The 14,804-nt window shown below is 43.1% G+C and overlaps 1 protein-coding gene across 2 annotated transcripts in view; it reads right to left on the reverse strand.

Moving 5' to 3' along the window:
- Positions 1-14,804, reverse strand: part of Ntn4 (netrin 4) — a 106,246-nt gene that overhangs the window by 37,107 nt on the left and 54,335 nt on the right. For both annotated transcript variants that reach the window (XM_028880244.2, XM_028880242.2), the window contains exon 4: positions 2,816-2,942. In XM_028880244.2, the coding sequence (XP_028736077.1) occupies positions 2,816-2,942 (127 nt within the window). The remainder of the gene's footprint in view (positions 1-2,815; positions 2,943-14,804) is intronic.

Genomic DNA, 14,804 nt, shown 5'->3' on the forward strand with positions numbered 1-14,804 from the left:
GAGATCCACCTGGCTCTGCCTCCCGAGTGCTGGGATTAAAGGTGTGCGCCACCACTGCCACTATTTATTGCTTAGTTATTGCCCTATCCATGAGCATTGATTGAGTGGGTATTTGTAAAAGCATTAGTAAATGCCTGAAGGTCATCGTGATGGTTAGTGTTAATTGTTAACTGGACAGAATCTAGACTCCTTTGGAAATTGGCCTCAGCACGCCTGGAAATTATCTTCATCATGTTAATTGATGTGGGAGGACCCATCATAATTGTGGACCAAGGCCAATCCTAGGGAGGGAGTTTGGATTGCAGGAAATGGAGAAAAGAGCTGAGCACCAGCATGCATTCCCCATTGCCTGTTTCCTGATTGTGGATGCCCGGTGACCACCGGCCTCTGACCACTGGCCTCAAGTTCCTGTACTCGACGTCCCTGCCATGATGGACTGTACCCTTGAGCTACAAGCCAGAATAAACCCTTTACATGGCTTTTGTCAGAGTATTTAGTCATAGCAACTGGGAAGGATTAAAATATCTATCAAAGTGAAGATATGTCCATTCAAGCAAAGCTGTTCTGGTTACTCTGTAGACTGAGGTTGGCATCTATTTTGGAAAGAGGTTTGAGAGGTCACCAGTTTTCCTCTTCAATGGTGACACTTGACCATTTCTATTCCTGCTACTTTCTGAGGCTCAGTAGGTCTCTTGCCTCTGTGGGAGAAAACTTAAGACTCATGGCATTATTTGAAAATAACAATGTATATTGCAGATACAAACTATAATTCATGCTCACCCATGAGGCTGTGAAGAAATGTCTGATGGACAGTGGACAGAGCCTAAGTATCTTTCTTTTGGGGTACTAAGATCAAACCTAGGGCTTTACACATGCTAGGTGCTGTGTGTGTGTGTGTGTGTGTGTGTGTGTGTGTGTGCGTGTGTGCGTGTGTGCGTGCATGTGCGCTCGTGCATATGTACACACCACTGCACACGTGTGGATATCAGAGGACAACTTGCAGGAATCAGTTCTCGCCTTCCACCATATGCATTCCAGCTGGAATTCAGTTGTTCTTCTCTTTCCTCTGCGTGGAGCCTGGGAATCGAACTCAGGTCATCAGGCTTGGTGGCAAGCACCTTTACAAGTTGAGTCTTACCGTTGGCCCACTTTTTTACTTTTTATTTTGAGACAATCTCACTTTGTTGCCCAGGTTATCCTTGAACTCACTTTATAGCCCTGGCAGCCTTTGATCTTGGGAGTCTCCTGCCTTAGCCTTCCAAGTAACTGAGATCACAGGGCTGAGCCTTCAGGGCTAGTTTGAGTTATCTTCTATGGAGTAACATTCTCAGCTGTTGTAACTTGGTGAATATAAGGAAGTCTCCCATTGAAGCCTCAGTTTACAGAGGAGGCCTCGGTATTCCTTATGCAATAATTTCTCAATGACACCTCTAAGCTTATCAGTCTTTAGTTCCACGTGACATGTCTCTGTGTCCATGTGTATTTAGATATGCAGTGAGTTTCCATGGGAAGGACCACAATGGCACTCTAGGAATTTAGGAGACATTCTTTAGATTCACTTGATAAGTGATTTAGGATAAGAATCCAGATATCCCCTTACCCCCACCCCGGAAGTCAACTGTATTTGAAAATGCTAGTGCATTTTTTTTCATGGTTTCCTCTATGTGTCATGATATTTTTCCCAGACTCATATCTTTAAAAGGCATAAGGTAATTTGATATTTATGCTAAGAGGAAATCCTTTACATTTCTTAGAAACAAATCCGTTCTGATTCCGGATTGTGTACGGGGAGAGACTTCTCGGAAATTTATTCACGGTACAGACAGTTTCAAAGCAGGCAATGGGGACTGAGCGGGCAAGAATGTACTATTTGCTTGGACACTTTGGGGGACCCAAATGCTGTCCCCGAGACCCTGACGTGGTACAAACATGAGCAGACACAAGAGTTACAAATCCTCCTTAAACAGGCTTGGGACTGGACACATTTCTGTGAGCACGTGTTTCTCAGAGCATCTGACCGCTTGAATGATTACCCGCTACCACTGGATGAGACTCTGAACATTTAAACTGAAAATAGAAAAATGGTTCATTTTCCCATGTTCTGTCTTCCCTTATCTAATCTCCAAATGCAAACCCAAAATTAGTCCCAGTAAAACAATCCCGTTCTCGACTTCCTGGTTTAATTGCAGGTCTGATCCATCAGTGAGGACAGTAGCTAATAGGACCCTGAAGACTTGGGATCGAGTCCTCATCCCTTCATTCTCTAACTCTGGCAAGACATTTAATCTTACTGATTGATCGCTCACTGGTTTTTTGTCTTTTTTTTTTTTTTTTTTTTTTTTCGACTTTTCTCTGTGTAGCTTTGCTTTCTGGACTCACTTGGTAGCCGGCTGGCTCGACTCAGATCCGCTGTCTGCTCCGAGTGTGGATTGGTGCGCACACCCGCTTTGTGCACTGAATTTAAAAGAGCTGTTCTCATGGTTATCATTCCTATCACAGCTGGGAGAGCTGTTGGACACTGTCGACTTCGGTCGCTCCTGTGTCTACACATGTTTGTATCATGTCAGGTTCTCAGGGACAGCATTTAGATCCTGCAAGGATCCAAGCAAACAGCACATTCTTGGCCTCTCGGCCCTATTGGCCGCTTTACAAACCAACTTGTTTCCGATTAGTCGTGCCGGGCGGCGATATGGGTATGTCTGTGCCTCGCTTCTGTCACCCACCACTCTGTATTGTGTGTCAGGAGATAACGAGGCATTCACAGATAAGGGGAGTCTACAAAGAAGGCTTTTGAGTCGTGGAGGTTGATACTCACTTCTGCACTCGTTCGGAGCCCCGGTTCGGCCGTCGGCCGCCTCCCAGGGCCGGTCGTTGTACGAGGGAGCACAGTGCTCACAGTGGCTGCCGGCTGTGTTGTGTTTACACATACACTTCCCGTGCACCTACAAACGACAGTGAGAGCTGTGAGCACCCGCCACGTCGCTAAGGAAGAAATTCCCCCTTCCCTCCACCAGCCCTTTTAGTCGGAAGACATTAATTCACTTTCTTGAAGAAGTTAGCTAGCATGAGGGAGCATTCTTTTAGTCCGTCTTGTGGTTAATTCAAAAAAAAAAAAAGAAAAAAAAAAGAAAAAAAAAAAAAAAGAAAGAAAGAAAAGAAAAAAGAACAGAAAAGAAGAAAGAATACTTTTTCTTGACTCTAGAATCTATGAACCTAATGAGAAATTCTGTGGTATTGGGTAAGTATTTAGATATATCCTTAGTTTTTTAAAAAAATTCTTAGCACAAAATAATGCATCTTTACGGTAGAAAATTTAGAAATTTGTAATCTTTTCAAAAGACATTAATATCAACATTTGAATATGTACACACACACACACACACACACACACATATTTCTAGTGTCTTAAAATGCAGTGAAGGCCTTTCTCGACAAACATGTCAAGAGCATGTAGCTTTGTGGTAGGTAGAGTGTGTGCCTCGCTAACCACTGAACCATTTATCGGGCCCTGTATGACTTTTTACTTCTCTTAAATGTATTTCCTAGAAGTAAAATTGATCAAAGGGCCTAATAAATATTGCTAAGACGTTGAATACATTTTTTTTATCATAATGACTGGGCTTCTCTTTTGACCCCACAACTGAATTCTTGGGGGTCATCTAAAACAGTGTGTTTCTCAGAGAAGAACGCTTTAGTAGAATTCTTAAGCAAATATTTTTGGCCCTTGTTTCATTGATAACATTAGTGTCACCTAGTTAGAATCACCATGGAGTCCAGTACCAAAGTGCATCTCTGGATGAGGATACAGTGACCACAGATAAGAAACTTTGTAAAGCAGCTCTAAATGGGGTCCATCAATACGAATCTGCAAGTTTCTCTTGAGTATTTAAAATAATTCAGCATGAAGGTGACAAATCATGTCAATCAGCTAATGAATATTTATTGATGATCTAGAAGGGACCATCACTACGGCACACTGAGTTTGGTACACAAAGCGTCTCCTTCCTGTTTATTTTTACTTATGTGTGTATGCGAATATATGTCACATGTGTTCAGTGCCCTCAGAGGCCAGAAGAGGGCGCTGGAGTCCTAGAGCGGAAGTTACAGGCAGTTGTGAGCTTCCTGCCTGGGTCCTGGGAACTGAACCCGGGTCCTCTGGAAAAGCCAAAGGCACTTTTAACTGCAGGACCATTTCTGGAGCCACAGCATTTCTTTCCTTTAAGAAAGGAGTTGGTGGTGGCTGGAGAGATGGCTCAGTGCTTCAGAGCATTGGCTGCTCTTCTAGAGGTTTGATTCCCAGCACCTACGTGGTGGCTCGCAACCATCTCTAACTCCAATCCCAGGGAGCTAACACCTTGTGGCCTCTGTGGGCAACAGACACTGCACGTGGTGCACATACAGGCAACACATTAATAATAATAATAATAATAATAATAATAATAATAATAATAATAATAATAAACAATAAAGGATTTGGGTGGTTGATGAGATAGTGGTTAGGAGCATAGACTGCTTTTCAAGAGGAGACACAACCCAAGTTCAATTCCCAGCATCCGTATCAGGAAGCCCACAGCTGCCTGGAACTCCAGCTCCAGAGGGATCCACACTTCTCGCCTCTGCAGGTGCATGCGCTCTCGTGTGTGCGTGTGCCCATGGATGTGTGCATGCACACTTATACATGTAATTAAAAGTAAAAATAAATTTTTATAAGGGAAGGATATAGTACAGTCGGAACAAAGAGATTTATGCAGGAATAAACAAGACAATAAATACATGCAAAAGAATGAAGGCAATGTTGGAATTCAAAAGATTTAGAATTGGTTAGAGGTTGACAGATGTGGAGGACATGATGAAAGGCATGGGGTTCGATCTGGCCTTGATGGATGGGCTGCATTTCTAACAAGCTGAGAGGAAGACACGTCCCAGGACAGGTAAACATTGTAAACTAAAGTGTAAGGGAGATCTATGAGGCAGTGTGGCCTTGGAAGCTGGGTCTTGAAGGCTACACAGGATTTTTCATCCTGGATGGAAGAGAAGACGATGAGAATTGCGAAGGGATGTCCAAAGAACAGTCCGTAAAGGAGCCAGAGTATGTATTAGAGGCCTAGGCTTGGTCCAGATCATGGCATTCATCAAACATCAGCTCCAAGAGTCTGGAATTTACCCTGGAGACAGTGCAGACACAGTGAAGATTTTTTAAGTAAAGAAATAACTGGGAAGTGTATTTGTTATACTTCTCTTCACCTTCAAGAAAAATTCTTTCTACTTTCTTCTTCTTGCCTATGATATACGTTTTCTTTCCCTTCTCTTGTATTGTTTTGTCGCCCCTGCTCCCTGCTTATGTCTCCCACCAGCCAGTGACACCACCTGTATTTTCTGGTAACATTTGTGGTTTTATTTTTTATTTATTTGAGACAGGGTTTCTCTGTGTAGTTTTGGAGCCTATCCTGGATCTCACTCTGTAGCCCAAGCCGGCCTCGAACTCACAGAGGCCTGCTTCTGCCTCCGAGTCCTGGGATTAAAGGTGTGAGCCACCACTGCCTGGGGCACATTTGTGGTTTTAAAAGGTAATTATTTTTATTCCTTGTTTGTGTCCTTTCGAACTGTTTTAGCATCCACTTATCAAGGGTTATATAAAGATGATATTGAAAGGTACTGTTAATTTTCCTTACAAAAACTCAGCTGTTGCTAAGAGTCAGTTTATCAGGTTTAGTCTTGGGATGTCCAAACCCTATATATAATTTCACCTAACTCACAGGTTATTCTGTCCCACAAATTCTAGGCCTCAGGAGGTCGCAGACACTTGGTGGTAACCTCATCAAACATTCACGTGTATCACAGGATAACATTGACAGTTCTGTTCTATCCAGAACATTCCTTTGTTCCCATCAGCCAAAGACTGAAATGGACCTCCCAGGGTCTGAGGATGCTGGGACAGCAAATTTTTCTGCACATAGAAAAATTCAAGGAGCTGTCATTTTGAGAATTACCAAAAATAGCTGTAAATCATTACCCAGACAGTTTGAAACAAGAAATCCTTCCTCAGCGATACGACTATTGCTGTTCAAGCTTGAAAGATCACCCACTATTTGATGCTCGTGAAAAATTCGCAAGTAAAACTGGGTCTTCCTTGGAGAACAAACAGAAAAAGGAAACCTTAGTAACAAGTTAAACATAACTCCTATTTGGTACATAAACAGGAACTAGGCAAAGAGTGAGAAAATGGAGTTATGTACTCAAGAGGTCATCTAACACCGCTGTCTGGTTGTCTAATTAGAAAATGAGGAATGAATCTTGACCACAAAACCACAACTTCTAATTACCGGAGGTATCTGAATATTGTAGGAGTTTCAGAGATGCCTCTGTTAATGTTAAGAATACATTTATCTGTCAATGTCCAAAGAATTCCCCCCCATTCCTCGAGACAGGGTTTCTCTGTGTAGCTTTGGCTGTCCTGGAGCTCATTGTAGACCAGGCTGGCCTCGAACTCACAGAGATCCACCTGCCTGCTTCTGCCTCCTGAGTGCTGGGATTGAAGGCATGTGCTACTTCCTCCCAGCCGAAGTTTTTATAATTACATACAATTCTATTTACCACTAAAATTAGCCTGTTTTCTACTCGTTTTTAGCACATTCCTCATAGAAAGGTACTTGTGTAACTTGTGAAACAAGTCATTGGAGGACTTACTGGACCAGTGTGTTCATTGAGCTGTGCCATTCTGTTACAATAATTGTATATTAAAATCAGATGGACAGGAAAAGGAAAGTATCATCTTTTCCCACTTGAGGCTGTACACGTAAGAATTTAGGCGGGGCCCCAAATCAGTCACGATTGCCTTTCCGATTCATTGTCAGAAGATTGGCCTGGGAGAGCAACGTTCTGTTTTTCTTTTTCCTTGGTTCATTTTGACTTCCAGTGGTCAACTGTCACGTGGTTGACATTGTCATTGGTCATAGCAAGAGATGGTGGGATGGTGGGAACCTGGTTACGATAGTATTAAGCGCTTGTGATTGAACAACCATTTATTTAGATGTAGATTTTTAAATGTAGATTTTAAAAAATAGATTGATTTTATTATATATATATATATATAAATATATAAATTAATCTGTGTGTCTGTACATGGGTATGTACACATGTGAGTGCTGGTACCTGCAGACTCCAGAAGAGGGTGTCAGGTCCCCTGACGCTGGAGCTAACAGGCACTTATGAACCTCTAAATAAGGAGCTGGGAACCAAATTTGGGTCCTCTGCAAGAGCAGCACTTTTAACCACTTTTAACCACTGAGCCACCTCTCCAGCCCAGAGATGTTATAGAATATTTAAATATTAGATGGAAGATTGGCTTGGGTGACCTTTAAAAAACTTTTGGGGTCCTTAAGAAAACTGAAGCAATCTCAAGGCCTGTGTCTTTGCACTTTGGACTCTGTTCAACTGCAGACAGCGAGTCACAATCCACAGTTCTTTCTGGACTGTCAGAGGGTTCTGTCCCCTCTCACCAATGTCAGAAACTCCTGGCATGAAACAAGAAGAGCAAAGAGCACATTTCTTATTTCTTGCCCTAATGTACATAGCACAGATAAATGAATGAGCATGAACAGTCCGGAGATGGAGCTTCACTTGGCTTAGGGACCGCCAAAGCCATCTTAGAGTAAAGATTGTTCTAATGATTTCTCCCCAGTAGCCATGCCCTTGGTGACCTAGTGATGATGTCCCCCACGGACTTTCACCATTTCAAAAGGGCTAGTGTTTCACGAGACTCAACATATGCTAAGTTCTTTAGGGAGTATGCGACAAAAATCAGCTTCCTACCATTTCCGAGAAAGGTACAACCACCATTGGAGTCTTTTATTCAGATCCTACAGAAAACAATCATGTAAGTTAATGGGAGACGTGTTTTATAACTTCATATGAAGACATTGTTGAATTTCAAAAATGGAGTAATTTTCTTGTCTGTGATAACTTATTATTATTATTAATTAGTTTGTTTTTGTTTTTTGAGACAAGGTTTCTCCATGTAGTTTTGGTGCCTGTCCTGGATCTCACTCTGTAGACCAGGCTGGTCTCGAACTCACAGAGATTCTCCTGCCTGCCTCTGCCTCCCGAGTGCTGGAATTAAAGGCATGTGATATCACCGCCCGGCCTGTGATAACTTACATACACATGGTTTTATTGTCATTACTGTGCCACTTTGAATTCTAGTAGAAAATGAACATCGTGTCATACCATCGTAGAACCTTAAAAAAGCAGGTGTGGAAAGAAGAGAGCCTGTGAGCCAAGAATGCACACTTGATGGCCGTGACGACCGTGGCAGTCACAAGTCTCTGTTTAGCTCTAACAAATCACCTAGAGAGTGGGAAGAAGCCGTGTGGCCTCTTAAGACCAAATGGGAAGAAAAACTGATTAAGAGAAAGTATGTCCTCCTTATAGAAAAGGATTAGCGTCTGAAGGAACGAACTTCTGCATGACAAGAGAGGAATTCTAACAACAGGCTAGCTTGAAGCATTCTGTCAGGATGGACAAAATAGGTTGAGGGGAGTTCCAGTCCTCACCTAATAATACAGACAGGGAGACGGCAAGGAAGCAGACCGCTGTGTAGTTTTAATCTTCAGGCTGTACCAGAACACTAACTAAAACAGCTGGTCTTAGACAGCGTGGGCTGTGTGGATAGGCAGAGAGGGAAAAGCCATTTCAGATACAGAAGGAAAGTTGGTTCGAATCCGAGACTGTTCTTTGCATCTAGCTTCAGCCTGAAATGCTTCTCGTAGAGATCTGTTCTTCAGCTCTAGTGATGTGCCGGGTTCCTGAGCTCCTGACAGAAATACACCTGACGTGATGAGTGGAAACCCTAACAGGGGAGATTATGCATATCAGCTTAATCCTACAGCTGGAGACGGAATGGAGGAGGAATGGACTTCCTGGAGGAACTGAAAGGAATGTGTTAGGCAGAGAGGAAAGGGGCCAGAGACAGACTTTGCCTCCTTCATTAATTTGCCAAGACCAGCCCTTGACTGACACTTGGGAGAAAGCGTGAATGGAGCCAATGCAAATTTCTGAAGGAAAGGCTAAGCTTCTGCACTCTGCGTGAGAACCAAAATGCGTATCTCTCTCTCCACTAGATTATAAACTCTTGCAGGAAACAGTGGCTGCCGCTTCTTTGAATTTCCCCAACTACAATATAATAGGTTATCAGTAAATACACGCTTTTCCCCTTCCGTTGATATATGTTTAGCAGGACATTGAGGACCTTAGCCATTTATTTAAAACGGCCAAGAAGGCTGGGAGGTAGCTCTGCATGTGAAGTGGGCATGAGTTCCCCACAGTTCTTTAGTGAATGCCGCACGACCAACTTGCTTTCCGTAAAGGCTGTATTCGTTCATACCCGAGTGTCTCGGAGAGAATTGCTGCAATGTGGATCTGCCATGGATGATGGTGGATAATAATAATAGTAGTGATTACATTGTACAGCTTCTACAATGTGCCGTGTGTTGTTCTAGGCACCATATAAATATTAATTAACTTGGTTCACACAGAAACCTTACTAGAAGGCAGGAATAATTAGCATTACCCACTTTCAGAATGGATTAAACCAAGGCCCGGAGGGCTTAAATAATTTGTCCAAATGTCCAGACTTCAAGAACTGGCTGATAGAATGACTTGAACTCCAGTAGTCTGACTCCTGAGTTCCCAACCTAACCCATGTTTGTAAGACCTGGAGGGCAGATTTTTTGAGGGATCCACTTGGCCCAAACCAGCTCAGAGTGATCTCTAAATGATGCTGGTGTGTCGCGGGCCAGTGTGCCCTTCCACAACTTTTTGGAAGCTGGCGAGATGGGTCAGTGGGTGAGGATGATGCCCGCCCAGACTGTGGCCTGAATCTGATCTCTGAAACCCACAGGGCAGAAGGAGAGAACCAACTCCTACACGTTGTCCTCCGAGCACCACACTTGCAGCATGCATGTGCTTGTGTGCAGGTATGCATAGGTACATATGTGTACACACACACACACACACACACCACACACACACACACACACACGCACGCGAACACAAGCACACACGCACGCTCAGTTCTTCAGGATAGAGTTGGCCTGGATTTGTGGTAATGCCAGGTTGTTTTGAGGATAAGGGAATACAGAAGACTGGACACAGTTTTCCACACCTGCCACAAGTAAGTATCCAGCAAGGAGGGATGGAGAAGAACGTAAGAGACTCATGGGTTGCACGCAAACCCTTTCTATCTGTGCACTTAAAACGCCGGTTCCAACCAGCGGTGGTGGCGCACGCCTTTAATCCCAGCCCTCGGGAGGCAGAGGCAGGTGGATCTCTGTGAGTTCAAGGCCAGCCTGGGCTACAAAGTGAGATCCAAGACAGCCAGGGCTACACAGAGAAACCCTGTCTCGACTCCTCCCCCTCTACAAAAAAAAAAAGAGAGAGATAGTTGGCGTACAGGAAGGAACAGTGTAAAATGCTGTGTTCTGGATGTGACATGGCAGATGCATGGCCTCACAGCAGCAGTGGCTGTCTGCACAGGACCTGCACAAGACTGGGCCAATAACATTCCAGCATGGATAGGGAAAGGGCTTGTAAAGCACCGCCCCCCCCCATCCTGAAGGAACCTATGGGCAGGTAAAGGTTGCAAGGGTAAGGGGAATCGTATTCCTCAATGGTGTAACCACTGGACATTGCCCTCATCCACATAAATGATCCCCACCCAAGTTCATCCAAGTTCATCCAGACAACTTAATATAAAGCAATGAACAAAACAAATGAAAAAAAAAATTCCACCAAAACAAAAAAAACAAAAAACTGTAAGTGAAAAACTATAACCCCCCTTCCACTCAATCTGTAAAATTCTGTCTGTCTGTCTACCTACCTACCTATTTATTTGTATGTGTATGAGTGTTTTACCTGTATGTATGTCTGTGTACCATGTACACACAGAGGCCAGAAGGAAGTGTTGGACCCCTGAGACTGGAGTTACAGATGGTTATGAGCCTTTCCTGTGGGTGCTGGGAATGAAACCCGGGTCCTCTGGAAAAGCAGCCAGAGCTCTTAACACCTGAGTTGCCGCTCCAGCCCCAATACACTCAGTCTTTTTTTTTAAAGCCAAATTGAAAGGAGTTAATTATTCTCATTGTATAGTATTCTCATTCTCAATACCATGGGTTTTTGTTTTTTTGTGAGTTGGAGCACTTTAAATGTTGGGCTCTTAAGGAATTGTGAGATGCTCTTCTACTTCATAGAGAATTAAACAGAACAAAGCAGGTCTCTCCTTTCTGAGGCCAGAGATCTGGAGTACTTCTGTTTGCAGCTGTGGACTGGAGAGTCCCAGATAGCGTCCAACTGGGAAACCTCATTCCCAGAAGGATTTTTTTTTTTATTTTATTTATTTATTTATTTTTTTGCTCATCCTCTGTTTAACTAGCCAGATTGTCTCTGCTGGAAAAAAATTGTGAAGAAAAACTCTTCAATGGAGGAGGAGAACCCTACTTGCTAAGTATCCTAGCTAGTGAAGCTTTCTGGGTTGATAGTGAGTGTGATTATCACTGAGTTCTTTTACCTCTCTAAGTTGTAGAAAACCAATATCTGTAACCAAATCAATTGTATTAGAAAATAAGTTGTGTTGAAAGAATGCAAATTATTATTTCCACTTACTATGTAGCCAGGCTTGCCTCTAACTCAAAGCAACCCTCCTGCCTCAGCCTTCCAAGTGCTGAGATCATAGGTCAGAGCCGCCATGCCTGGCTCACTTCAGAATTCTGTACTTTTGTATTAGCCAACATCTGTCTATATTTTTTAATTTTTAATTTGAATTGGTATCACGTCTGACTGGTTCTGACACATTTAACATTTGTGTCTGTGAAGAGTTTTATTTATTTATTTATTTTTATTATTTTATGTGCATTGGTGTCTTGCCTGCATGTATGTCTGTGTGAGGGTGTCAGATCTTGAAAGTTACTGACAGTTGTGAGTAGATGTGGGTGCTGGGATTTGAACCCGGGTCCTCTGGAAGAGCAGTCAGTGCTCTTTAACCAGTGAGCCATCTCTCCAGCCCGTGAAGGGGTTGTTTTGTTTTGTGGTACTAGGGTTTGAAGACAGAGTCTGGCCACTGCCACAGTGCTCGACCAGCTGAGGTATATTCCAGTCTCAGTCTGTCTCTCTCGCTGTCTCTCTCTCTCCCCTCTCCTTTCCCCCTTCCTCTCTTCTTTTTTTCTTTTCTTTTTTTTTTTTCCATTGCTTTTTCAAGGCTACTTGAAGCCAGACACGGTGGCTTATGCTGTGGTCTCGGCTTCTTGGGGCGCTGAGGCAGGGGGACCGAATGAATAACGCTATTCAGGAGCAGCCTGGGGTACATCGTGAGCCTCTATCTCTAAAGAACAAGAGTAATAAAGAGGTTGAGTGTGCTGTGTACAATCTGACACCCCATCATTCTGGGAGGCGGAGGTGGGGGAACACAAGTTAAGGTCAGTCGAGGCCTAGCAAGCTTTGATCCTGCCAGAGCTACATGCTGTGGACCCAGTCCAAAAAAACAAACAGAAGGAAAAAAAAAAAACCTTAAGAATTTGCTTCTAAAGATAGAACTTCAACATGTTTTATAAAGATAAATGCGTTTAAATGTCTTATATTTTTACAAAAATAATTTCGATAGCTTCCTCATTTTAGTATCACTGGGGGTTTGATTTTCCCTCTTCTGTAAAAATACAAATAACACCATTGAACTAAAAAATGCAATGCCCTTTGAAGAGGCATTTAGATAAGACCATATTACTGCTGATTTAGGAGGGTGTCCCACATTACTACTCCCTTCATCGCAGAGAACTGATTATTATTATTGTTATTATTATTATTATTATTATTATTATTATTATTATTTATGCTTCCAATGGATTTAAAAATTATTTCTGATTACTAAGGTAAAAATGATTCTGTCTACAGATAAGTTGTCTGACTAACTCATACAGGTGAACTGGGCCGGTGTGTACACATCATCTGACTTGAGATCCACATGCAGGCAGTGGCCACAGAGTTAGAGGCTCTTGACTGTACGCTGCCTGTTTCAGTGTATCTGAGACCTCATGGCTTCGGGATGTGATGCTGCCTCTATCCCTTCCAGTTTCTCCAACCGCAAATATAAAGCACAAGCCCGGTTTTAAAAAGTGGATACATATTGCTACATTTCCCGCCTCTCATTTCCTATAGCGCTCTGTCTAAGAAAGTGCCTCAGCGGACAGCTAACTGGCAATGTCTTTCAAGCCAAACTAGTGCCTGGCCACCGAGCTCACTCAGTTCTGGGGACAGCTGCTAGTGGCCACTCAGCTCCCTCGTGTGCCCGATGGCTCTGCTAAGTGTGGTTTTCGTCATCTGATGTCACACGTACAGTCTATCCTTTTCACAGGGCACAAGATAAGACTCCCCAAGAGGCCCCCAAATACCAGAAGTTCCACCTCAGAATAGTGATGCCATCAAGGGGATTTTTTTTTTTTTTATCCTTCCCATGAATACTTAAAATAGCTGCTTATGATGTAATCTTTGAGGGAAGAAAAGGAAGATCTCAATTTCAGTTTCTTAACAGCCATGTAATTTTCACAATCTCAGGAGGTAATAGTGGAATTAACGACATGCATCTACCTTTCTCCATGCTGCTAAGTCTTCCTATGCTACACAAGAAAGAGAGAGAGAGAGAGAAAATGAATAGAACTCATTTTGTAAGCGATTCCTGTGTAAAGCAGTTTGACGTGAGGCTGAAGGCAGGTTTTGTAGGGTCTTACCCAAAGTCTTTTAGGATTTAGATGAGTCTTTATAATGAGTGGGGGGCCAGGTAAACTCTCTGAGAACGTGGTGCTTTACTAAGTACTTTTCACCTCAATGACACTCGCTCAATGCGCTCACATAGCCTTTGCTTGCTTTAAAGGAAAATTCTCTGCTACTGACTACTTTGCATTCTCTTACGACCCCTCCCCCTTCCTAATTCAGTCTGGCTCTCATTTCCCACCCTGTTCCCTCTTCCTTGACAGCGCTGGGTGACTGTCACTCAGTGTTCTATACAGTGCAGAGGGCGTTACAGAAGTTGACTTGTTTAAGATAAATGAGCCTCGGATTGGAGCACAAGAAGCTAGTTGCCAGGGCGTATTTTCTTCCACGGTTTCTCGTTGTTGAATTACTTTATTCAGAGGCTGCTCCTCATACTAGAAAATCGCCTGTTTCGTCGTGCGTTCTGTAAAATGTGATCTGCATTTTTTTTTTTCCTAAAGCATGCTCCTATGAAAGGTTAAGGTAGAAGCAAGTCACTTACTTGAAAGCTGCATTCGCTTGGCGGCTCTGACAGAGCCGTTAAGAAATCTGTGATCCTCTGAATGTGGCCAGGAAACAGCGGCCACAGGTAGCTAAAGCACCAGCTTCCGTCAAAGATACTGTTTTTAAAAATAGTCAGTTGCAAGACTGAAACTAGAAAAGAAATACAGCCAGTGTGCAAAGTTCTTCTGCAAACATCCACATTTGCCTTTCGGGTTTGTTCCGGAGCGACCGTCGTAACAGCTCTGTTCTCTTTTTGAGGTAACTATTCCCAAAGAACTTGTCATTTTCAGCTCTGTAGGGCATAACACAGTGGTTTTCAGCATAGTCAATACGTTGTACAAGCACTAACACGGATGTAGAGCTTTTCATCACTCTTAACAAGAACTCAAGGAAGCGGGCTCTCCCCTGTTTTCCCGAGTCTTAGCATTCAGCGACTGCCTATTTATTTTGCCTTTATGGATTTTTTTTTTTCACTTCGTACATTTCATACAAAAAGGGAAAAAAAA

The sequence above is a fragment of the Peromyscus leucopus genome, chromosome 18 (assembly GCF_004664715.2).
Source record: "Peromyscus leucopus breed LL Stock chromosome 18, UCI_PerLeu_2.1, whole genome shotgun sequence".
Lineage (NCBI taxonomy): Eukaryota > Metazoa > Chordata > Mammalia > Rodentia > Cricetidae > Peromyscus > Peromyscus leucopus.